The sequence below is a fragment of the Eptatretus burgeri genome, chromosome 8, assembly GCF_056783735.1.
Source record: "Eptatretus burgeri isolate ZD-2024b chromosome 8, Ebu_testis_v1, whole genome shotgun sequence".
In the NCBI taxonomy this organism is placed as follows: Eukaryota; Metazoa; Chordata; class Myxini; order Myxiniformes; family Myxinidae; genus Eptatretus; species Eptatretus burgeri.
The window spans coordinates 34,183,697-34,208,741 of record NC_140968.1 but is presented as its reverse complement, the minus strand read 5'-3'; the positions used below and the strand labels follow the sequence as shown (position 1 = coordinate 34,208,741).

At 48.3% G+C, this 25,045-nt stretch overlaps 2 protein-coding genes across 9 annotated transcripts in view; both read left to right on the top strand.

Annotated features, from left to right (window-relative positions):
* Nucleotides 1-15,847, top strand: part of UBE2R2 (ubiquitin conjugating enzyme E2 R2) — a 126,929-nt gene extending 111,082 nt beyond the window's left edge. For 3 of the 5 annotated variants that reach the window (XM_085891474.1, XM_085891473.1, XM_085891471.1), the window contains 2 exons: nucleotides 13,548-13,682; nucleotides 14,982-15,847. In XM_085891474.1, coding sequence (XP_085747600.1) covers nucleotides 13,548-13,682; nucleotides 14,982-15,204 — 358 coding nt within the window. In that variant the 3' untranslated portion in view covers nucleotides 15,205-15,847. The remainder of the gene's footprint in view (nucleotides 1-13,547; nucleotides 13,683-14,981) is intronic. The other 2 variants (XM_085891472.1, XM_085891475.1) reach the window with 2 other exon arrangements.
* A 5,607-nt stretch (nucleotides 15,848-21,454) lies between these two features.
* Nucleotides 21,455-25,045, top strand: part of ZFR (zinc finger RNA binding protein) — a 35,016-nt gene continuing 31,425 nt past the window's right edge. For 3 of the 4 annotated variants that reach the window (XR_015060812.1, XM_085891467.1, XM_085891466.1), the window contains exons 1-4: nucleotides 21,455-21,600; nucleotides 21,691-21,763; nucleotides 23,468-23,741; nucleotides 24,863-24,974. Coding sequence is in view for 3 of the 4 variants with exons in the window: in XM_085891467.1 (XP_085747593.1) it covers nucleotides 21,537-21,600; nucleotides 21,691-21,763; nucleotides 23,468-23,741; nucleotides 24,863-24,974 (523 nt within the window). In the remaining variant the exon portion in view is untranslated. The remainder of the gene's footprint in view (nucleotides 21,601-21,690; nucleotides 21,764-23,467; nucleotides 23,742-24,862; nucleotides 24,975-25,045) is intronic. The other variant, XM_085891470.1, reaches the window with a different exon arrangement.

The following is a 25,045-nucleotide window of genomic DNA, read 5'->3' as shown; positions in this document are numbered from 1 at the left end:
GTGCACGGCGAGGACGGTTCGAAACAGGCTCCTCGGGGCATGGCTGAAGTCGTGCAAAGCTATAAAAAAAAAACCCTTCATCAATGAGAAGCAAAGAAGAGCCAGGCTGAGGTTTGCAAAGACGGAGACCTGGAGTGGCCTACAAGCCACAGTGTCTCGCACCCACTGTGAAATTTGGTGGAGGATCGGTGATGATCTGGGGGTGCTTCAGCAAGGCTGGAATCGGGCAGATTTGTCTTTGTGAAGGACTCATGAATCAAGCCACGTACAAGGTTGTCCTGGAAGAACATTTCCTTCCTTCTGCTCTGACAATGTTCGCCAACGGTGAGGATTGGTTTTTCCAGCAGGACAATGCACCATGCCACACAGACAGGTCAATCAATGTTTGGATGGAGGACCATCAGATCAAGACCCTGTCATGGCCAGCCCAATCTCCAGACCTGAACCCCATTGAAAACCTCTGGAATGTGATCAAGAGGAAGATGGATGGTCACAAGCCATCAAACATAGCCAAGCTGCTTGAATTTTTGGGCCAGGCGTGGCATAAAGTCACCCAACAACAATGTGAAAGACTGGTGGAGAGCATGCCAAGACGCATGGAAGCTGTGATTGAAAATCAGGGTTACTCCACAAAATATTGATTCATGAACTCTTCCTAAGTTAAAACATTAATATTGTGTTGTTTAAAAATGAATATGAACTTGTTTTGTTTATATTATTTGAGGTCTGAAAACACTGAATGTTTGTTGTTATTTTGACCATTTGTCATTTTCTGCAAATAAATGCTCTAAATGACAATATTTTTTTTTGGAATTTGGGAGAAATGTTGTCAGGAGTTTATAGAATAAAACAAAAATGTTCATTTTACTCAAACACATACCTATAAATAGTAAAACCAGAAAAACTGATAATTTTGCAGTGGTCTCTTAATTTTTTCCAGAGCTGTCGAGATATATATCTTCTTCCTCTTCTTTCGGCTGCTCCCTTTAGGGGTCGCCACAGCAGATCATCCGTATGATCCGCATAGTGATTTAGCACATGTTTTACGCCGGATGCCCTTCCTGACGCAACCCTGGTCGCCTCTTACGACACAGGGATATGGTACGCCTATTTTAACCGGGGTATACACCGGCCCAGTATACTGGTACTCATTTCGCCGACCTCGGAAGGATGACAGGCTGAGTCAACCCCCTGGTGTATTAATTCAGTGGCCCAACGGGGCTTGAACTCAGGACCTTTTGGATCCCAAGCCGCTGCCCTAACCACTGCGCCAACACCAGGCATGATATATATATATATATATATATATATATATATATATATATATATATATATATATATATATATACATATATATACATATATATACATATATATACATATATATATATATATATACATATATATATATATATATATACATATATATATATATATATATATATATATATATATATATATATATATATATCTTCTTTCAGCTGCTCCCGTTGGGGGTCGCCACAGCGGATCATCCGTTATAATCCGCATTTTGGTTTTACGCCGGATGCCCTTCCTGACGCAACCCTGGTCGCTTCTTACGACACAGGGATAAGGATTGGGTTTCGCCATGATTCCGGGCTGCCCTACACCCTCTCATAGTGCGGCCCAGCGCAGAGCTCCCGTCCTCAAGCGATCCTCCAATCAAAGCCTCCAAGTAGCCGGATTACAGGCGCACGCCACTACGCCCGGTTATGTATACTAGTGCGGGCCAGTATGTGCAGCTTCGTTCCTTCGCTCTCATAAACGACGACTGGATTGGGGCATTGTTTCAATTAGATCGGCCCAACTGTATCATAAATGGCCATAACTTGGGAAATACCTGGGAAACATACTCAGGTCCCCAGCGTCAATTATGATGTCATATCAAATGAAGAAGAAGAATTGTGACGCCCCCTCTCTCTTGCCCCCTCTCTCTTGCCCCCCCTCTCTCACCCCCTCTCTCACCCCCTCTCTCACCCCCTCTCCTCCCTCTCTCGCCCCTCTCTCTCGCCCCCACTCCCATCCCCCTCTCTCGCCCCCTCCTCTCTCCCCTCTCTTGAATTGTGATGCCCCTCTCTCTTGCCCCCCTCTCTCCCCTCCTCTCTCGCCCCTCTCTGTAAATGTATTCACAAATGTTTACCAAGCACAACAATTAATTCAAACCTTGGGAAAAAAAACAGCTTTCAAACCTTGGGAAACACTTGGGAAACAGCTGAAACAGATGAAGAACGATATCAAACCTTGAAAAGGCACATACTCAGGTCCCCAGCGTCGATTGTGACGTCATACTAAACGAAGAAGAAGAATTGTGACGTCAATCGTGCAAAAACAAAAAAATAAACAAATAAATAAACATTAATTGTGACGTCATTCGTGATGTCAATGCACCGTGTCTTGTCATTGATTGACAGATAAATGGCCGTAACTTGGGACCCGCTTGTCCGATTAATATCAAACTTTGAAAAGGCACATCCGCGGGTCCCCGGCAATATTCCTGGCAAGTTTCAATCAGATCGGACCGGTGGTCGTCGAGAAACGGCGGTCACAGACAGACACACAGACACACATACAGACGGAAACACACACTAGAGATTGCTGGAATTCTAGATAGATATATGTATGTATATATTGTTGCGGTCTTCCGCGCCCGCCGGCGTGCTGACGGCCACGTAACTCGAATCGCGGCACGTCGCCCACCGGACGGACAATCCAGTCGTGACCCTCTCGGACTAACGCCGGGAACCAGTCACGGGTGGACCTTTCGGTCTCACCGCGATCGAGCTAATCAGCCCCCGCGTGGGATAGGGTTGCTCGCCAAATTCGACCTACCTAAGTACCCACGCGGAGGGTAGACCGGGCGATCGCACCTCGCCGCAGGTCGACTTCGGACACGGGCCACTTAAGCGACCCGTTCCGTACTATCAGAATAACCGAGCGGTGTTATCGTCGACCTCGACGGTTCGATTAATTATCGGGCGTATTCAGCCCACTACCAACCCTTTACGTGAAGCAAGATGAGGATTCAATGGAGGAAAAGACGAAGCGAAGCGGGAGAACAGTTCAACAATAAAGCACATTTATTCGCGGCACACGGGAAGCACACAAATACAATTCCACCAAATGCACACAAAAAAAGAAAACACAATTCCATTTACACAAAAAGCAAATATAAAAGTGAAAACACAGTGCAGAGCTAATACCGACTACCGAGCACACGGCAACACTTATACAATTCTACTTCACAGACGGCGCCGACAACACATACCCAAAACCAAGGAAAAGAATATCCTCAAGAATGAGGCGGGCCTGAGGCCGAGACCGGGTCGGGCCTACCCGTCTGGTGATGAGACGCGGAGCGGCGATGGCCCCGCAACCCGCGGGCCTCGTGGACGGTGTCTGGTAGGGGGTGGGAACGGGGCCCCCTTGGTCGCACTATCTCAGCGCGGGGGGAAACAGGAGGGGGTTGCTGATGCTCGGGGTATAGAGGATCTTTATTATCCCTGGTGTGCGTCTCCACCTCGGCCAGGTCGCGCTGCCGGCCTCCCTCGGGCGTGCAGCTCCTGGCACCGACGCGAGCACCCCTCGTCCGACTCTCTTCAGCTTCTCCAGCCACTGCAGGCCGGGCTCCAGACTTCCACACTCGTCCCCTCCGTTCCGACTCCTTCTCGTTCTCGTTCTCCTTTTTCTGACTGACGAACACCGTCCTTTTATCCCCCCGTAACTTCGCCTTTGACCCCCTCCCTTCGACCTTTCACCTCGCTCCCCATTGGCCCGAGAAAAAGTGGGCGTGAAGGCTTTTTGATCCACAAATTTGCATATATCGATCGTTCTGGAGGCGGGGCCAAATCGCCCCTCGCTCACCGATTGGACGGCAAAAAGTGGGCGTGTGTCGTTTTTGATCCGTTTTTGAAGCACAAAATCCGTGATTTTGTACACGCTGTTCAACGTGCGCCCTGCACGAGTCCAACACCGGTACCCACAGCGGGGCAAGAACGGTGGCGATGCTACGGTTGCGAGGTGTGACGTGAAGGTCGTGGCGGTTGTGGTGAAGCGGTGGTTGTGGTCGGTGGTTGATGTTGTGGTTGTGATGGTAATCATGGCGGTTGGTCCAAAATAAAGATAGTAAAAGAAAAACGGCTATCCTGAAGAGTCACAGCACGTATAAATGACATGTATTCCCACTAGACAACGGGTTTGGGCCTAACTACACATGCACTTACCGAGATACCTCACCTAAGGGACCTGAATGGTGGTTTGCGAATCTGGTAACCACAACACTACCCCCTTCCCTTTTTACAGACTCGTCCCGAGTCGTCAAATTTTCGTGTGCCATCATGTGTAGTTTTCCCCTAGTACATTTTACCTACGGATCCCTGAGTGCGACATTCATGGTATTCGTGTCCCCAAAATAAATAACCTGAGGGCTGCGTAACTACCTAAACAAACTCACTCACACGGACGACTTAAATAAAATTGCCGGCGCTAAGACATACATGCCGGGGGCGCACTCATATGTACAGTACATCTTAACCTTAACTTACAAATTTTACACTAAACCATGGCCCAGGATCATTGAACTCTGCAAAAGAAAAGCAGTTAGCAGGGAGCCAGGCTGCCCGCATGCAGTCTCTGGCTCAAACAATGCAGGTGACAGGGAACGTGGCTGGCTGCTCACACGCAGTCCAAGGCCTTCCCTTTTGAACTGAACGCAGTGAACCACAACGGTGCATGGGCTGCACAAACGCAGTCTCCGTGCCAGCTCAAGTGGCACACGCAATGAGCACAACGAATGGATGCATGAATGGATGGACGCAAAACACGGTGCACGGGCCGCCACTGCAGGCCCGTGTTGTAGCTGCCAACAGGGCAGTTCTTGCAGCTTGCAAACTGTTGCCTTGATCCTGGCGCACATGGAAATGAACAGGGGGGGCAAAGCAAAATTTGAACGGGGCTGGTGAACGTGGGCAGTGGGCATGGCATGGCAAAGGTGCAGGCAACACACAGCCCGCACAAGAAGACCGCTGCAGGAAAACACAGCCGGTAGATGAACTGGCCGGCACAGGCCTTGACGCAAAACACGGCCAGCCGATGGCACAGGCCTTGCAGCACAGCAGCTGCAGATGATCCGGCCGGCACAGGCCTTGCAGCAACACAACAGCTGCCGACGATCCAGCCGGCACAGGCCTTGAAGCAAAACACGGCCAGCCGATGGCACAGGCCTTGCAGCAAAACAACAGCTGCCGATGAAGTTGGCCGGCACAGGCCTTGAAGAAAAACAGCCAGCCGATGAAGCTGGCCAGCCTTTGCCGTTCAGTGGAGGTTGGTGGAGGGAGTGCGGTGGTGCTGGCCACTTGGAAGGTGGGCTCGGACCTACCTACCTGTCTCCCTCCCACCTATCGCCTTTGCCTGTCACTGTACATACCCACTCCCTTAATTTGTGAAAAACCAATTTAGCCCCAACTTATTTTTTTATTGTTTTTATTTTTACTTCCCCACTATAAATCGTCCCCTAACCCCCTTTATCGTCTTTGTTCGGCTAACCTATCCTGAAACCTAGCCTACTCCCAACCCCTACGTTCCCTTCCCGGAGGGGAATAAGGGAGAGCTAGCGTCCTGTGTCGAGGCCCAACGAAGCCTCAGAATGGCCTCCCCAGAGTTCGGCGATCTATAACCAAAGTGGGTCCAGCGGCCCACAACGACAGCGAGGGGATGGATGGTGCGGAGGGGTACACTTCCTAATCTACCCTAACCATTTAACTGTTAAACTACCCCGGGGCTTTCAACAAGCGCCTCTCGCTTAAACTATTGGTTCTATAAACCCAGATTCCCGTCGCCTGTGTTGGTCTCCTCACAATTTCGGGCCTCGCCCCCCAATTTTCTCTCCGTGCCCTCACACGGTCTCCTGGCTGGGACACGTGGCTCCCTTTGGCAGGCACGACCCTCTGCCGAATCTCCCGCTATGGCACCCCCGGGCACTACACTGCCTCCGAGCCTACCAGCTCCCTAACACCGGGGAGTGCCCCCCATGGCACCTCCCCTGAAACGCACACGTGGCAGGCTGGCTTCCCGGGCCCCTTTCCGAGGGTCACCCCTGCCCACAACACTGCCCACGCGGCTAATGGCGCCCCGGGCCTCCGCACCAAGCAGACGCACCCGTGCCCACTACGCTATCCCGGCCCCCCATGGGCCCTTGGCCTACCACGGCCGACTAGCCTGGTGCCCGGGGTACCCACTCAGCGATACTCACCTTTCGCAGCCACGCTCCCAAGCCCGTCAACAGGGCTCCTGCACCCCTCCAAATGGGTCTCGAGCCTACTTTCCCACCAACAACAAAACGACCTCCATTTTTTCAATTTGACTAACCCCCTAACTCACTTTATACTGACCCCGGGGTCCCTTGGGTGGGAGTCACTCCTCCCCCCAATCACTCATCGCACCATGCATTCCCCATTCGCTCCATACACACAGACCCGCTGGCCTCACTCACTCAACATGTACACGTACTCACCTCACAACTCACCAACTCTTCAACACACTCACCACTGAACTCTGCCATCCTTCTAACTACATCCCCTAACTAACTCGTGCTCCCTCGTCGTCCCTTACACTATAGCACGTTCCTTTTAACACTACGTAGCTAAGCTACGTCCCCTCTACACATTCACTGTCTGTCACTGTCTCCAAATAAATCATTTTATTTCCCAACCTAAATCTGGCTACAATCCCTCTAACTAATCCATTCCACAGACTCCATGAGGACTTACCCCTGCCCCATGAAGTCGGTCTAACTAAGCTAACCCTTCCCCCTAACTAGTTTCCATCCTGTGCCCAGGGTAAGGGGGTCTTTCACCCCTTGCCCAGGAATCCTGTGCACCCGAAAGTGAGGCTTGCTTTTTTTTTTTTTTCATGCGCAGCACCTGCGCGGCAACTCAGAGCTCGCGCACTTTGCACCTGCCCGTGACGTCATGCAGCTGCACGTGTTCCTCGTCCCTCCTTGGACGGGACCATCCGACAGAGATACCCCTCCTGCCGGATTCCAACCCCACGTGCAGCCATGACGTCACCGTGCGCATAAAAAAAACACACAAGGCCCACGTCTCGAGGGGTTCCCCACGCGAACACATGTGCTTTGCCCGTTGGAGCTTAACACACACGATCGCGTGGAGAACCCGTCCGGTCCAAATCCGTTTACCTGCCTAAACTTTGTCCGTCCGCGGGATCGGCAAATCCACCGCGTGCGTTTCCGGACCGGGACTTCACCCTCGCAAGCGAGCACGTGGTGGTCTCGTGCGTTGCACAGCACGAACCGCGTGCTCACTGCTGGGTGAACCCGGCACGGTCCTCGAAACAGCTACAGCCGCTACCCGGCTTTCTCTCCTCTGTCGCCGTCTCCGTCTCCTTTCCACACACGCATACCTGCGTGTTACGACGCACACAGTCCACACCATTAAACTCACACCGGGAGACGCGGCTGCGTGCTCCCGCATGCCAACCGACATCTCCCTCACATACCGCTCTCTCACACACACGGTCTCCCTTGCATAACCAATACCACTCACACGTGGTGCTCCATTCACTCGCGCGGGGGCACTCACCCGCGGTGCCTCACTCACACACGCGGGGGCACTCACCCGCGGTGCCTCACTCACACACCGTGCCTCACTCACACACACGAGGGCACTCACCCGCGGTGCCTCACTCACACACCGTGCCTCACTCACACACGCGAGGGCACTCACCCGCGGTTCCTCATCCACACACCGTGCCCCACTCATACACGCGGGGGCACTCAACCGCGGTGCCTCATCCACACACGGCGTGCTGGGAAGCACACACTCCGGCACACTCGCCACCACACCACTCACACGTGGTGCCTCACTCATACTGGCCGTTTCACTCACACACACGGCCTCACTCACACACGGTTCCTCACCCACGCACGGCGTGCTGGGAAGCACGTACTCTGGCTCCATCGCCACCACACCACTCACACACGGGGTCGCTTCCACACACGGTGCCGCACTCACACCTTGCACCACACACACAGGGACAACCACACTGGGGATTTGTGTCCCCACAAGGGTTTCCGGGGCCTCTACACCCCCCAAGCTCTCCGTGCACCTGTCCACAGCACTCCTCCTCTCAACCTCGCAAAGCACGACCGAACTCACCTGGTCGTGACTCGCCTCAAGGGGGCATACTCCCTCCCCTCGTTCCTGGAGGAGGCCATCCAGGTGCTCGCACTGGGTCTCTACCCAGTCCGCCAGCTCACCCCCATTGTCCTCCACTACCTCTGTGTGTGTGTGTGCGTCACTTACCCCGTCTTCCTCGTGTAGTCTTTCCTCTATTTTTTCTATCTCCCGTGTCTCTGCCAACTCTTCACCCTTTACCTCCCTTGTCTCAACTATTATTTCCTTTGTCACGGCCTTCATGCCCGCCTGCAGGCATCGGCCCATGTTCTGCGTCTCACCCCGGAACTTTTTCATTTCTTCCTTCATGTTTGCTTCCATTCCGTTTGTTTGCTTGTTCATTTCGTTTTTCATTTCATTTGTATTTGTATCCATCTTTTCGTTCATGCCTTTCATTTCGTTTGTATTTGTATCCATCTTTTCGTTTATTTGTTGTGTATTCGCATCCATCGTCGTTTTCACTTCATTCATTTGCTTGTTCATTGCCGCCAGCATGGCGAATAGCTGGGCCATGTCGGGTGCGCTTGGGTGAGCCGATTCGGCAGGGGTTGGGGAAGGGTCTTGGTGGAGAGGGGGGGGGAGGTGTCATACACCGCGGCCGCTGCCGCACCCACCTCGGGCCCTGGGTTCAGTTGGGCGAGTCCGTGTTCCTGCACAATCAACATTTCCTGCTCGGGGATTCCATCCTGGACCATGGACTCTACATTACTACACCTATACATTTCTAATACCCCCGGCTCCCGCTCGCCTTGAGACGCCATCTTGCTTCTCGTGAAGGGTTAATTTAACTCGCTCGTAATTTGGAGGGAATCGGGGGTCGCTTCTCTCACCCCTGGACCGATTCCCGTGAATTTAGCCGGAGACAGGAGAGCCCGTTTTCCTGTTCTCCGATACCAGTGCCGCGAGGAGGGCGATGGATTTGTATCGCACGACCTGACACCAGTGTTGCGGATTTCGCGCCCGCCGGCGTGCTGACGGCCACGTAACTCGAATCGCGGCACGTCGCCCACCGGACGGACAATCCAGTCGTGACCCTCTCGGACTAACGCCGGGAACCAGTCACGGGTGGACCTTTCGGTCTCACCGCGATCGAGCCAATCAGCCCCGCGTGGGATAGGGTTGCTCGCCAAATTCGACCTACCTAAGTACCCACGCGGAGGGTAGACCGGGCGATCGCACCTCGCCGCAGGTCGACTTCGGACACGGGCCACTTAAGCGACCCGTTCCGTACTATCAGAATAACCGAGCGGTGTTATCGTCGACCTCGACGGTTCGATTAATTATCGGGCGTATTCAGCCCACTACCAACCCTTTACGTGAAGCAAGATGAGGATTCAATGGGAGAAATGACGAAGCGAAGCGGGAAACAGTTCAACACAAAAGCACATTTATTCGCGGCACACGGGAAGCACACATATACAATTCCACCAAAAGCACACAGAAAAAACACAATTCAATTTACACAAAAAGCAAATATAAAAGCGAAAACACAATGCAGAGTTAATACCGACTACCGAGCACACGGCAACACTTATACAATTCTACCTCACAGACGGCGCCGACAACACATACCCAAAACCAAGGAAAGAATACCCCCAAGAATGAGGCGGGCCTGAGGCCGAGACCGGGTCGCGCCTACCCGTCTGGTGATGAGACGCGGAGCGGCGATGGCGCCCCAACCCCGCGGGCCTCGCGGAGGGTGTCTGGTAGGGGGTGGGAAAGGGGCCCCCTTGGTCGCACTATCTCAGCGCGGGGGGAAACAGGAGGGGGTTGCTGATGCTCGGGGTATAGAGGATCTTTATTATCCCTGGTGTGCGTCTCCACCTCGGCCAGGTCGCGCTGTCGGCCTCCCTCGGGTGCAGCTCCCTGCACGACGCGAGCACCCCCTCGTCTGGTGTCGCCGCCTTTCCACAGCTCGTCCCCTCCGTTCCGACTCCAACGCACACGACGAGCAGCTCCACCGCCCGCGAAGTCTTGACCCTCTGCTTCCGACTCTCCTACTCTCCGACTCTCCGACTCTCCGACTCTCCGACTCTCCGACTCTCCGACTCTCCACCCTCCGACTCTCGACTCTACCACTCTCCGCCTCTCGTGACTGACGAACACGGTCCTTTTATCCCCCCGTAGCTTCGCCTTTGACCCCCTCCCTTTGACCTTTCACCTCGCTCCCCATTGGCCCGAGAAAAAGTGGGCGTGAAGGCTTTTTGATCCACAAATTTGCATATATCGATCGTCCTGGAGGCGGGGCCAAATCGCCCCTCGCTCACCGATTGGACGGCAAAAAGTGGGCGTGTGTCGTTTTTGATCCGTTTTTGAAGCACAAAATCCGTGATTTTGTACCCGCTGTTCGACGCGCGCCCTGCACGAGTCCAACACCGGTACCCACAGCGGGGCAAGAACGGTGGCGATGCTACGGTTGCGAGGTGTGACGTGAAGGTCGTGGCGGTTGTGGTGAAGCGGCGTTGTGGTTGGTGGTTGATGTTGTGGTTGTGGTGGTAATCATGGCGGTTGGTCCAAATTAAAGATAGTAAAAGAAAAACGGCTATCCTGAAGAGTCGCAGCTCGCATAAATGACATGTATTCCCACTAGACAACGGGTTTGGGCCTAACTACACATATACTTGCCGAGATACCTCACCTAAGGGACCTGAATGGTGGTTTGCGAATTTGGTAACCACAACAATATGTATGTTTAAATATATATATATATATATATATATATATATATATATATGTATGTATGTATAAATATATATAAATATATATATATATATATATATATATATATATATATATATATATATATGTATGAAGCCATGACGTGACAAGACACGTTGCTGCGTAGGCGTGGCCGATGGGAAAAGGGCGCCATTTAGTTACCATGACGTAGGAGTGGCAATGGTCAATGGCAGCGAATGTCATGTCAAGCAAAGACAGGAAGGTAAACTTGATTTGAATTTGGATTTTAATTAACTCTGTGTGTGCAACTATCGCAGCAGTTGTTACTTCAATGCAAGCGATAATTCGTGGATAGGAATTCATGTGAACATTCCGTAGAGGCACGCAACACTTCCGGATAGTGATGACTTACTGTATTCTCATAATTTATCAATTTCTTATGCGCATTTATAGATAAACACAATGCCCCAATCCAGTCGTCGTTTACGAGAGCGAAGGAACGGCCTGTGTGGTTGTTTGAATTTTTTGATTTTTTTTTGATTTGCACCTACGGGCACGCACGTACAGCCACGTACGTACCGGCACGCAAGAGCGAAGGAACGGCCTCTGTGTTTGTTTCTGGTATGCGGTTTGAAAGTTTTTATTATTTTTATTTTTTGCACGTATGGGCACGCACGTACGGGCACGTACTCGTATATATAATGGCAAAACTTGGTGGATGAGTTGGGAAGGTGACAAGAACAAGCCAATTAGATTTTGGTTTTCGGTCCAATGCAGATCCGACCTCTCAGTGAGATACAAAATATAAATGGTTCAGCCTGGCGGAGGTATGCACTCTTCCGAGTACCATTCTTGTTATGCTTGCTCCATGGTAACAAAAATAAAAATTGTATTTTGTCATTTTTGTCCATTGCGCAACACAAGTTCGACATTTGCAGCAGTCCTGATGTTTCATTTCCTTTCTTATGGAGATATCTGAGTTTAAAATTTGGAGCTTTGGCATTGGACCCTCCAACAAGTCATGGCCATTTTTCAAAGGAAAATGGTGAACAGAGGCAAACACTATTAACAGGTGACACCAGGCATAAAAGATTTTAAATATTGCATCTGGATAAAACTATCCCAACCTCTTGGATTTGCACGCTGCACGAATCCTCTTGCGTTAAATTTTAATGATTCATCTCAAATGGAGTTCGAGAAAAATATTTTTGGATAAATTTTCGTACTCTTTACGAGTTATCAGACGTGATTCCCTGTGCTGGCTCTCCTGGCCATGACTCAAATCCACTGCTTCATCAATCCCAGCAATTACACAGTCCATTATAAATAATCTCTTCAGCCTCTAAAATGCAGCGATTTACCATGTCATCAGTAATGTTTTTTTCAAACCTTCACCAACCCTCTCGCCGTGTGTGATCAACAGGTGCATAAGCAGTGCAACTGGAAGATGCAAACGGTCATGAACGGAAACTAATGTTGACTGCATCACGTTTAAGATTAAAAAGGGGGATATTTGGTGATAACTGCTGAAATGGGCAGTTAATGGACAATTACGAGCAATGAAAGGAAAGTTTTGTGAATTGCATTTAGTTTCACAGGTAAAGCAGGTTCATCTGCACAGCTATTCACTGGCTTGTTCCCATTCTTTTCATTCACCATACCCCCTTCCCACCCCTACTTCCCACGTTTCCTTCATCATGGAACCCTTGTACTTTATCTGAATATTTTGGCAGTTGTAATGAATAATTTTATGTATTGTATTCAATTGTGATGTAGCCCGCTTGAGTTTTCATACGACTACTTGGGTCATCCATTTTTGTTGTTTATGCACCTGTTGGTCATGGTGAGGGGACTTGTGCAGGTTGCGGTTGTAAAAACTGAAAGTTCCAATCGAAATTGTTCATCGTCATGTTTTTGAGGTCGTCAAAATGATTATTATAATTGACACTCAAATTGCCGAGATCCATGATCAAAATTGTGGGTTTGATCCAGGCCAGGTATAACTAACACGGCGGATCAGGTCTTCCTAAAGCTTGTACACGTCATAGGCCGTGCACAATTGGATTCCTATCCTGAACACCCCTTGAAATCCATTTGATATTCACCTGTCGAGTCAAAGCTAGAGGGATCCACATAACGAATGCATCACGTCTGTAAACCATTGTATTAGGACTCGACTCGTGTTCCATAATCCATCCGTTTGCCTTTATTCCCCATTGCCGAGTGTTGGCGACGTTTAATGTCATGTGGTCTACACCTTGTTTTTCGATGCCTGTTGTCAAAAGCTCCACAGTCGCAAAGGATAAACTCGAATCTCTTATGGAAGGAAAGGTGCAGCTGCTAATGGTGACCTTGTGTTGTCTAATAGGCAAAGGTGATGATGAGTGCGACTCACTTTTTCATGACGTGGCAACTAAACCAGAACTGCATAATGACTTCTCAATCGTGCACTGAGCATTGTGGGGTTGAAAAATCTTGTTGCATCAAAATATTAGGGTAAGTTGAAAAGCAGAAATAACTTTGTTTTGGGGTGGTGAGGAAATAAAATAAAATAAAATCATTAAAAATTTATATTTATATATATCAACATATTTGGGATGTGTGTTTACCTATTTACCTTCTGTTGTCGAGTTTGTTCCTTTGTTTCATTTCTTTCAGGACTATTCTCCTAAGTGTTATTTCCTTACTCAACGAGCCAAACACATTCTCCCCTGCTAATGTCGATGCCTCTGTAATGTACCGTAAATGGCGGGACAGCAAAGGCCGTGACAAAGAATATGCACAGATAATCCGGTAAGGCTTTGTTTCCGTTATCTTGACCAGTGAAGATCGTCATGCTGTCTGCTCTTCTGGCATATTAGAATCGTTCTGTAGTGTGTACGTGTGTGTACATATGTACTTTTTTCCGTATAATTTTTTTAAAAGTCTTTTACCTTTATATTTGGAATTGCACCCAAAATGTCAGTTTGTTGTTGTTGTGAAATGAATGACACCTTGAATGTGCAAATCAAAGAAAAAGAAAAAAAAACTAAAAACTTTCCTGTCAAAGGTAGAGACAAACAAAGGTATAAATAAAAGTGGAATGGGAGAGTGCAAGCTGAAGCTAAAGCGAAGTCGATGGCATGCCATCGCAAATCCCCACGCTTCTCACATAAGGCAAAGTTGAAAAATGCCAAAAAGTTCCACCTGGAATGACCCAATATCTTTTTTTTTTCCATTTTGATCCTGTGAGCCTTCGGCGCCACCCCCTGGGACATGAACCAGGAGTCCAATCCAAAAAAACATGACATATTTAATGCGTCCCCGATGTTGATTAGTGATTACATATGCAAAGTTTCATTGAAAAATGCTTACCGGTTCAAATGTGCCTGGAATTGCATTTTTGGTATTTGACCAGCCCACACCCCAGGGGGGCGGGGTCAAAAAATGATACTGCTCTTGCTTCTACTTGCCATGTGATCATAACTACCAAGTTTGGCGAATTTCTGCACAACCGTTTAGGAGGAGATAGCGTGACACAGATAGATGGAGCTGATTTCAATTTTACCCGCTGTTGATTTATTTATTTATTTTTCTTTTTCAAAAGTGTAGGGATAACTCGACTTGGTGGTGTAATAGTTATAGTGTCTTCTCTAAGTCTCGGAGATCAGGGTTCAAACCCCGGCCGAGTCCCACCAAAACCTTTAAAAATGGTATGTGATGCTTCCTTGCTTGGTGCTCAGCATTTTTAAAAGGATAGAGCATGGACAAACAACCACAGGTTAGCAACCATGGGGCGGAGGAAATTCCTCCTTCGGAAATGTGTCGTTGAGTATGGTGAAAACGGCGGTGCAATTTGTTGTGGCGTAGCTGGTACCCAAAGTGCCGTGGGAAGTGATGCTTCCCCCAAGTTGTGTGCCTGTCTCTGTGTCTGTCAGTTTCACTCTGAGCCTTTGGTTCTGAGATCCTGTAAAAAAACCAAAAATGCGAAAAGGTACTTTCCAGCCTTTGCATATCATTATCATAATAAATGAGTTAATCCTTCCTGTTGAATGAAGTGTCATAATGATCAGTGATGATGTGTTTTGTGTGAGTCCCTTTTTTTGCTAACAGCTGTCGATCCCATAGGAAGCAAGTTATGGCCACGAAAACGGAAGCCGACAAGGATGGGGTCCGAGTACCCATGACCCTTGCGGAGTACTGCGTTAAAACCAAACTTGCTCCGAAGGACAACAGTTCTGATATGATGTTTGACGATCTTTACGATGAAGATATTGAGGAAGAGGAAGAAGATGTGGAGTTTTGTGATGATGACGACTCCGGAAACGAATCTTAACATCTCTGGGATTTGGGAGGGCGGGTTGTGGGAGGGGGTGGGAGCAGAGTGGGTTGGAACCTTAACGCCAATATTATTCCCTGTGGCCCTCAAGAGCAGGGCAGTCACGTGGGCCATATTCAACATGCTTGGAATGTTCTCACTGCAGCCGACTCTTCAACAAGAATCTTAATCGAACAAGTTTCTCTATTTATCACTCGAACTGTGACAAAAAATCCCTTTATATTTTATTTTTGCTTAGTTTTATTTCCCTCCCCTTCTGTGTTCTTTTGATTTGAGGCATGGTTCATGAATCAATGTTTATTTTCTACACGTTTAATTTCCTCTCTCTCTCCCCCTCTCCACCTCTCCCCTCTCCCCCTCTCTCTCTCCCTCTCTCTCCCTCTCTCTCCCTCTCTCTCCCTCTCTCTCCCTCTCTCTCCCTCTCTCTCCCTCTCTCTCCCTCTCTCTCCCTCTCTCTCTCTCTCTCTCTCCCTCTCTCCCTCTCTCTCTCTCCCTCTCTCTCACTCCCTCTCTCTCACTCCCTCTCTCTCTCTCCCTCTCTCTCTCTCCTTCTCTCTCCCTCTCTCTCTGTGCTTAGAGGATTTCTCGAATAAGGTTCCAAACTAGGGGTTGATATGGCATGCCCATTGCATGGTGAAAGTCTCTGACCCTTAGGTAGTCCATGAGGACATTGCCGTCTGAACTCGTCATACTTTGAATGCAGAATGCCAACACGTCACCTGGCAGTCATCCTGCTCCACTCCGCAGTGTTCCGGATGGATGTGATTGATGAACAATGGTGTGAATTGATCTTTTTCCATCTTTAAATCATTATCTAGTGTCTCGATCTTTTCTTTTCTTTTTTTTTAATCATCTTTTTTTGCAGCGAAACAGATGTGAACGATATGCTCTTGTCGAGTCGGTGTTGTGTGGTGGGTGGTGAACCCTTGATTTAAATGGGGGGTGGGGGAGGGTGGTGAATTATTGATTAAATGGGTAAAGGAGTGGGGGGGGGGTAGAGGAATTTGATGGAGGGGTGAGCCCTTAGGGTGGGGGGTTGGGTAATGTATTTATGATGTCGGATTTAATTAAAATTTCATCCATCTTGGTTAAAAGTTGCTTTTCTTAAACAGATTTTTGCCTGCATTCAAACAAACTACCAATAAAGCTTAAGTTTGTGTACTTTTAATTAACGTCACTTTTTGGATTAGGAGATATTATTTTCTCAACAGATTATCTTTGGTTCTGTGCATTAGGATGGCCATTGTCCAAAATTATGCTTAAATTCAAAGGTGCTGGCACTTTTTGTTAAAACTCAGCATTTGGTCTTGAATAACTCTTAGGGGATACTGTTGGCAGACACCAATATGTCCAAATAAGGAATTGTATCACATATATGAGCAAATATGGGGAAAAAAATCTGTGGTTTTGAATGGGTTAATGTATTCCATACTTTCATATAAAATTGGACAAGACCACTCTTATGTAGGTATCAATGACTTGTTTATAATTCATTTTTAAGCAGTGAATCCCTTTCAATATTTATGTCCTTCCATCGTGTCAAAAATGAAGAAGACCTTTCCAACCTCCTGTGTTTCGTTCATTTCTAGGCTTTGCCTACTTCATATTAAAAATGCCAAACTGCACTGCTTCTTTTGGGCACGTGTGCGATTTTAAATTTTAATTTATTAAATCCAAATCGTAAGAAATTATAAAATGGATCAATAGTTTTTCTCAAAACCAACAGTTTTCAATCAAAAGTGAGGAAAAATGATGTGTGAACTTAATATTGTGAAGTATGTGAACAGAAACGAAACTTGAAACACAGTTAAATATATATATATATATATATATATATATATATATATATATATATATATATAAATATATATATATATATATATATATATATATATATATATATATATATATATATATATATATATATATATATATATATATATATATATATATATATATATATATAGGGTTGACTCAGCCTGTCATCCTTCCGAGGTCGGCGAAATGAGTACCAGTGTACTGGGCCGGTGTATACCCCGGTTAAAATAGGTGTACCATATCCCTGTGTCGTAAGAGGCGACCAGGGTTGCGTCAGGCAGGGCATCCGGCGTAAAACATGTGCCAAATCACAATGCGGATCATACGGATGATCCGCTGTGGCGACCCCTAATGGGAGCAGCCGAAAGAAGAAGATATATATATATAGTTATAGTTACAGTTTTGGCCACGGGTACCGAGTGTATTATGAAGGGGGTTAATCCTCCTTTCTCCTCGGAAGAACCGGACCTGGGGTCACCTTTCACAATATACTTTGTGGTGTGGTGGGTTACCTAAAACCCAGAAACGCCAATCGGTTAACCACGCGTTCCATTGTCCACCATCTAATTTTCCTTTTAACTTGAGGTCACGTGGCCTCCTGACCGGAGAACGGACCCTCGGCGATGCACCAATCTTATCTTGATTAGATCTTAAGTAATGCGGCGGAGCGTTTACCGCTGGTGCATGCCAACTATGACAGGTTAATTAATTTAGAAATTATAATCTCCCAGTCGAGATTCGGACAATGGTGGAGCAATGGAAGGAAATGACAATCACGGACAGGTTGAAACATCAACAAGGAATTTATTATGGAGAAATAAATAACCTGAAGGACTTTTTATTTCCTTGTGGTGTAAATGGATGAATTCAAATCACTCAAATGTTTAATCAACAAAATAATCTCAAACAAATAAAGAATTCACCAAACATTTATAGAAAAATGGACAAAAAGCAGATGGTTATCACTATGCCTCACTTAACAATTGGGAACCCATTAGACCATTCAGGGGAGAAGAAATCCGGTCGCGGCTTACCAAGACAGAAGTCATCATGCGTCGATTAAAATAACCCAAAATGTGTGAGCGTGCCTTGGTCTACCTCTCCAAATGAGCTCTCCACAACTTGGCTCATTTCCGCTGCAGCGCCCTGTCTCGCTATGCACCCACCCGCAAGCAGGCTCGAACACCAATCGACGACACATCGTCACCCCCAGGAACCAGCAACTCCAAGAACCAGATACACGAGTAACCAGATACACTAATAACCAGGTACGTCAAGAACCAGACATGCCAAGAGCCAGGTACACCAAGAACCAGGTACCAAGCAAAACCAGCAGGAACAGTCCAACTGTCACCAACCGTCATCAGTATCTCTGACCAAATGTCATCGGGATCTCTCCCCAACTCTCAGGAGCTGTCACCAACCGTCATCAGGATCCCTCCCCAACTCTCAGGAGCTGTCATCAACTGTCAGCAGGATCTCTCACCAACTGCCAAAAATGCAGTCCTGCCATCCTTTTTTTTGGCGACCGGTGTGGGTGGAGCCTCAAGCAGACTTCAGCCAAATCCAGCTTGCCTATTGGTGTATCGCTGCACGTGACTTCAAACCGTCCATTCGCACGGTCATTCTCTCCTGACCATCGAACGAGATGCAACTCCCAATTAACACAGACCTGGCTTACGACGCCAGGTTTGGGGCACTGGACAAACACCAGAAAGCAGCCATTTGCCGGAACAACCGAGTGGAAACACGAAGCGCTCACAAAACGTCAACGGGCCATTATCACCTCTTTGTTCAGCCCGATACGAATAAAAGCCAGTTAGTGTCCATTGAGCTGCTGAATGAGGTGTCGATCACCGATGGAAGAAAGTGGTTGTCAAATGTTTGAAAGAAAATGGGTGTCAAACGTCAATGGAAAAAGGTGGGTAAATGATCCGAGACCACAGCAATGTTTGACCGTCAGAATGAACTGTCCAGGAATAACGTGTGGTGTGTTAATGACTCAAATGTCCTGTAAGTCCAAAGTGAAAATGATAACCAAAATAAAATAGGAAAAGATTCTCCTATAAGAAAGAAAGGGAACCTGTTCTCTCCCGTTCTTCAATGCATCAGAGTTAGAATCCCACCAGACAAGGGGATGGGTCCATTCTGAACATGCATTTATGGAAATAACTGTTTAGTTACAAGTTCCAAACTTGAGATACAAATATAAATTTGTGTGGGGGGAGCACAGACTATGTGGCTACGGCCTCACGCAGGGTTGTGGGGAGTGGTGGGGGGTAAATTCTCTATCTAAATGTGTTCCGTGTCGTGCCACCTTGTGGCAGAGAGTATTACATTATATGTATAATTATATAATATTTATATTATATGTATAAAAATGAAATACATGGTCAATCCATCCATGAAGCCCCATTTGACTACATGTCTATTTATTACGTATTATTGGAATGTACTTTTTGACCCTTTAGACCGGGCGTAGTGGCGTGCGCCTGTAATCCGGCTACTCGGAGGCTTGGGTTGGAGGATCGCTTGAGGACGGGGGCTCTGCACTGGGCAGGGTGTAGAGCAGCCCGGAATCATGTCGAAACCCAAATCCTGATCCCTGTGTCGTAAGAGGCGACCAGGGTTGCGTCAGGAAGGGCATCCGGCGTAAAACCTGTGCCAAATCAGTATGCGGATCATAACGGATGATCCGCTGTGGCGACCCTTAACGGGAGCAGCCGAAAGATGAACAACACTTTTTGACCCTTTAGACTGCTGAGACCCCTTCGACTGTGGATAGCCCAGAAGACACAGATGACCCAAAAGTCCTTGACCCAAATGACCAGGAATTACCAGATGATCCAAAGGTCACTGAGGACCCAAAAGACCAAAATGCCCCATTAGAGTTTCGACCCTTTAAAACCCCTTTCACCTTTAAGACACTTTTAACACTTTAGACACATTTTAGATCCCTTCACCCTTGAGACCTTTTTTTTTTACCCCTTTGACCCCAAGAACCTTTAGAACGTTACGCCATTGAAGTCCCTTTGGACTCCTCAGACCTTAACAGTATTCAGACTCCTTATACCCTTCAGACAGATTAGGAAGCTTCGACCCTTGACCATTTCGAGCTTTTGGCCATTTCGACCTTTATATTGTCTCGATCTATAAATGCCATTATCTCGTTCTCTCTCTGTTTCTCTTTCTCATTTTCCCTCTCTCTCTCTTTCTCTCTTCCCAAGGTCATCCATCTGATCCATACTCATGAGTTCTTCTACCCCAAAATGACCCCATTCCCAAGTTCTCCCTTTTTCCAGGTTATTGTGCCCCCCCTCTTCCTCGTGCTTTTCTTGCTGTTTCATTCAGCTTTTATGCAGTTTGTTCACCCCCTTCGTGTGTCCTCCCCTTCCCCTTGATTTCACCTCTACTCTGCTGTTGGTGTTTCCCCTTTTCATTCGGATTCGAATGGGTTCTTCTACGAGATTGGAGCCTTTACAGTGTACAAAAAAGAGGACTGCCTGTCCTGCTCACCTGGATCAGGAGCAAGTCACACAAACCCCCCACAGACCTCCTTAGACCCTGAATTTTTTTCATGCCGTGAATAAACTTTGGTACATCATGGTTGACGAAGGTTATGGTCAAGTTTCATTGAAAGTGTGGGTGTAGTTCTGAGAAAAGAGCAAATACACATTTTGAGTGTTCACAGACCCCCCCCCTCCCTCCAATGGCTGTCGACTCCTCCTCCTCCTCCCCTGGCTGTAGACCCCCCCAATGAGCATAGATTTTTATGCAAACGACAAACTTTGGTATATCATAGATGATGAAGGTTGTGGTCAAGTTTCATCAGAGTTGTGTGTGGTTTCGTAGAGGAGAGCAAATACCAATTTTTTTTTTGGGGGGGGGTCGAAACCCACCCATGGACCCCTTTAATGAGTGCATGAGTCAGGCATGTTACTCCTGTTGTTCTTTCCTCCCATTTTAAATATTTTCTTCCGTTTTTTTTTGCTGGGGATGCAAGCTTAGCCCACTGAACCCTGTGAGTGAAGGCCTCGATCTGTTTTGCGCGGCCTGCGAATCACTGGAGAGTTAATTAATTTTAATTGAATTTTCCTTCATGACGCGGTACTCCGACATCGAGTGACCGATGAACATTATCAAGCTGTCGTCCGAATTATTCCTTCCAGGGTTTCAGGATGTTGGCGTATGAATACACACTTTAATTTTTCAATTGCCGCCATTATTGTACAAATGTATTTTATCACCGTCAACCCAACGGATGACGTCATCCCGTAAACGACATCACATTCGTTCACGTTTTTCTCGTTTGCTTGGAAACATCAGACAGTTTTATGCTACTGCATAGAAAGGACGTTTTCAAAGATAATGATTAAACAAAGGTGGAAGTATTTAACTTCGTGAGTTATTCCAAAAAAATAATAATTTAGAAACCGTAATGACGTCATGGCGTTGGTGACGAATGACGGCACTTTGCCTGGCGCAGCTGGGTCACGTGACGCCATTGGTTCATGGCAGCAAGTGGAAACCGCTGCCCAATGATACCCATTTGTCCTCTCGTTTCGGTCACGTACGGTGAGAAAGCGATGCTTCCTTCATACGAAACGTTGTCGTCGTGTATGTTCCCGAATGCTTGCCTGTGACGATATGTCTGCCCTGCTGCAGTGTCCGGCCGCCTCGGTGAGGAGGCAAAGATGGCGAGTAACTATTTCGGCTTTCCTGGCGCCGCACATTACAGGTGATACGAGGCTCACATGCATCCCCACTAGAGTTCGGCCATTCGTGTTTTATTTTTTGTTCCCGTTTATCCCCCACACCCGTTCACATTCGAATCTTGCGCAGAAGTCGTAAATATATACGGAGTGCCCTCCCCCCCATCCCCTTGGCTTGGGCCTCCAATTCACCTTCACCTTCACCTGTTCCCTCACTCTCCATTTACGTTCGGCAACATCGTTCCGTGATGAACTCGATTGAATCGTAAATTCGTCTTCCTCGTCCTAATTATGTTCCTCTGGCTTCCCCATTGGCCGTGCAACCGGCTTCCCTCCCCACGCCTTCCACTACCCGTCTCCCCATTGTCCGCAGGCCTTCCAGCACCCTCCCCCACCCCACTCCCTTTGTCTGCACGCCTTCCAGCACCCTCCCCCACCCCCATTGTCTGCACGCCTCCATCCAGCACCCTCTCCCCACCCCCATTGTCTGCACGCCTTCCAGCACCCTCCCCCAACCCACCCCCATTGGCCGTGCAACCGGCTTCCCTCCCCACGCCTTCCACTACCCGTCTCCCCATTGTCCGCAGGCCTTCTAGCACCCTCCCCCACCCCACCCCCATTGTCTGCACGTCTTCCAGCACCCCCACCCCTATTGTCTGCATGCCTTCCTGCACCCCCCATTGTCTGCACGCCTTCTAGCACCCTCCCCCACCCCACCCCCATTGTCTGCACGCCTTCCAGCACCCCCACCCCTATTGTCTGCATGCCTTCCAGCACCCCCCCCATTGTCTGCACGCCTTCCAGCACCCCCACCCGTATTGTCTGCACGCCTTCCAGCACCCCCCACCCCCATTGTCTGCACGCCTTCCAGCACCCTCCCCATCCCCCATTGTCTGCACGCCTTCCAGCACCCTCCCCAACCCCCATTGTCTGCACGCCTTCCAGCACCCTCCCCCAACCCACCCCCATTGGCCGTGCAATCGGCTTCCGCTCCCCACGCCTTCCACTACCCGTCTCCCCATTGTCCACAGGCCTTCCAGCACCCTCCCCCACCCCACCCCCATTGTCTGCACGCCTTCTAGCACCCTCCCCCACCCCACCCCCATTGTCTGCACACCTTCCAGCACCCCCCACCCCTATTGTCTGCATGCCTTCCAGCACCCCCCACCCGTATTGTCTGCACGCCTTCCAGCACCCCCACCTGTATTGTCTGCACGCCTTCCAGCACCCCCCACCCCCATTGTCTGCACGCCTTCCAGCACCCCCCACCCCCATTGTCTGCACGCCTTCCAGCACCCTCCCCAACCCCCATTGTCTGCACGCCTTCCAGCACCCCCCTCACCCCTATTGTCTGCACGCCTTCCAGCACCCCCCTCCCCCACCCCTATTGTCTGCACGCCTTGGGGTTCAAATATTCTGCCAGGTTTGCATACAAAATAGGCAAATTATTAAAAATCCTCCTTATCATTGGGACATTCATATCTGATAATGAGAGTCCCACCAATGCTTGCTCAGGTTGGCCATTGTCTTGCCTTGCTGGCAGCTGTGCTTGCAGGTGATCCTTTCATTTTGATAACATGCATATGCCTCCTTGCCTGTCCCTATTGTCGTGGAACTCAATTACTTCAGACAAATGCTGTGCGCTTTGTGGACATTTTGTATGAACTGGACTTTTTGTTGTTTTTAACGATACCCTGCCTGTCATTCTCCCACTTCGGAATGCGTGTCAGTGCGCAGCCATCGGCCGTCGCCTACTCGCATCCCTCCACGGCCGTCAGTTACACGGTGCATCAGGCACCGGTCGTTTCGCACCCGGCTCCCACTGCGTACGTGGCCGCAGCTGCTCCCGCCGCCCGTGCGGCCTACGCAGGGTATCAGGTGGCGGCGACTGCGGCTGCTGCGCAAACCGAATTCGGCTACACTCAGCGACAGCAGGAAGTACCGCCACCGCCACCGCCTCCACCACCGCCTCCACCACCACCTGAAACCACCCAGGCTTTTCAGGTGATGCCTTACAACTTGCCATTGAGGTTCTTTTTTTTTTTTTTTGCTTTTGCATTTATTTGTTGATCCAGTAAAACCAGAGTTTTACTCTCTTTACCAGGAATAAAAGTGAGCACATGACACAGGTGGTCACATACTCTAACTACACCGTTTAACAACAAGAGAGATGGTGTAGCATCAAGGAGTACACCTTGCCAGTTTGCATCTCAAATTGCTTTGCTTGCGTAACTGTTTCATTATTTAAGTCATTTGTTTGTGTATGTTTTTTTTTGTGTGTTCGACTCTGTGTTCATTGCTGCCCATCCCTTTTGCCTCTTCAACCCTTCATGCATGCAATTGCACTTTTATTGTGGATGTAATTTTGAACCGACTTGCAAAGACTTTGAATTTATCAAGTACCGTCCTTGGTGAGACCATCGGTCTTGCTTGGACTGCACCAGTTTGGCGACATCACCAACAAGCACAGCCACAACAAGCAAGGCAGGAGTCCTTGCCTTGCGTGGCCATTCGGTTAAATAATATATTGGGGCTTGTATCTTTGTACATCCGGTTCACACTTTGTTCGCTTTACTCGCACGTTCCTTGCACGCGAATGCTGATCACCTTTGCCGTCTTAAAGTACCATCAGCTTGTTTTAATGATCAAGGTTGATAATTTGGCAGTCGTCGGGACCATCTTACAACGAAGCTTGTCCTTTGGAGCTCGTGGGAGGAGCGGAAAGCCTCCAAGCATGCGATTCAGCTCTTATGTGTGCTGGAATTTTCTTGTTTGTTGCATTTGTATGTTATATTTGCAAGTCGTCCATCATGTTATACTTGGTATATTAATTGTGTGTGCAATGTTGATATTTTTGAACTCGAAACACCAGCACAGCCATGTTTACCAAATGGGCTCGGATCACGTCCCACCAGTCAACTACATTAGGGGTATTTCAAATCGAGGCAAAATGAATGTTTTTATCTTCCTGTTGTAGCAGTTTGGAATTGTAAAAAGTTTTGACAATCTTCATTTTGTTTTTCTTTTTCTTTTTTTTTAATTTTTTTTTCCCGAAACGCTATCGTTGCAATACCATGCTTTTTATAACAAGGAAACTCTTGAAATATCTGTTCCTTTTCACGTAGGAAACGTATACCTTTTTACGATCCACCTCTACTGTGGCTGGTTATGACAAATCCTATTACCAGCAGCCGACCGTGTCCCAACCACATGGCACGGAAACGTACTATCAACAAGGTAGGTTGGCACAGTGATGAAGCAAGAGGAGATGCAACAAAGGGCTTTACATCTTCTGGTCTTTAGCAATG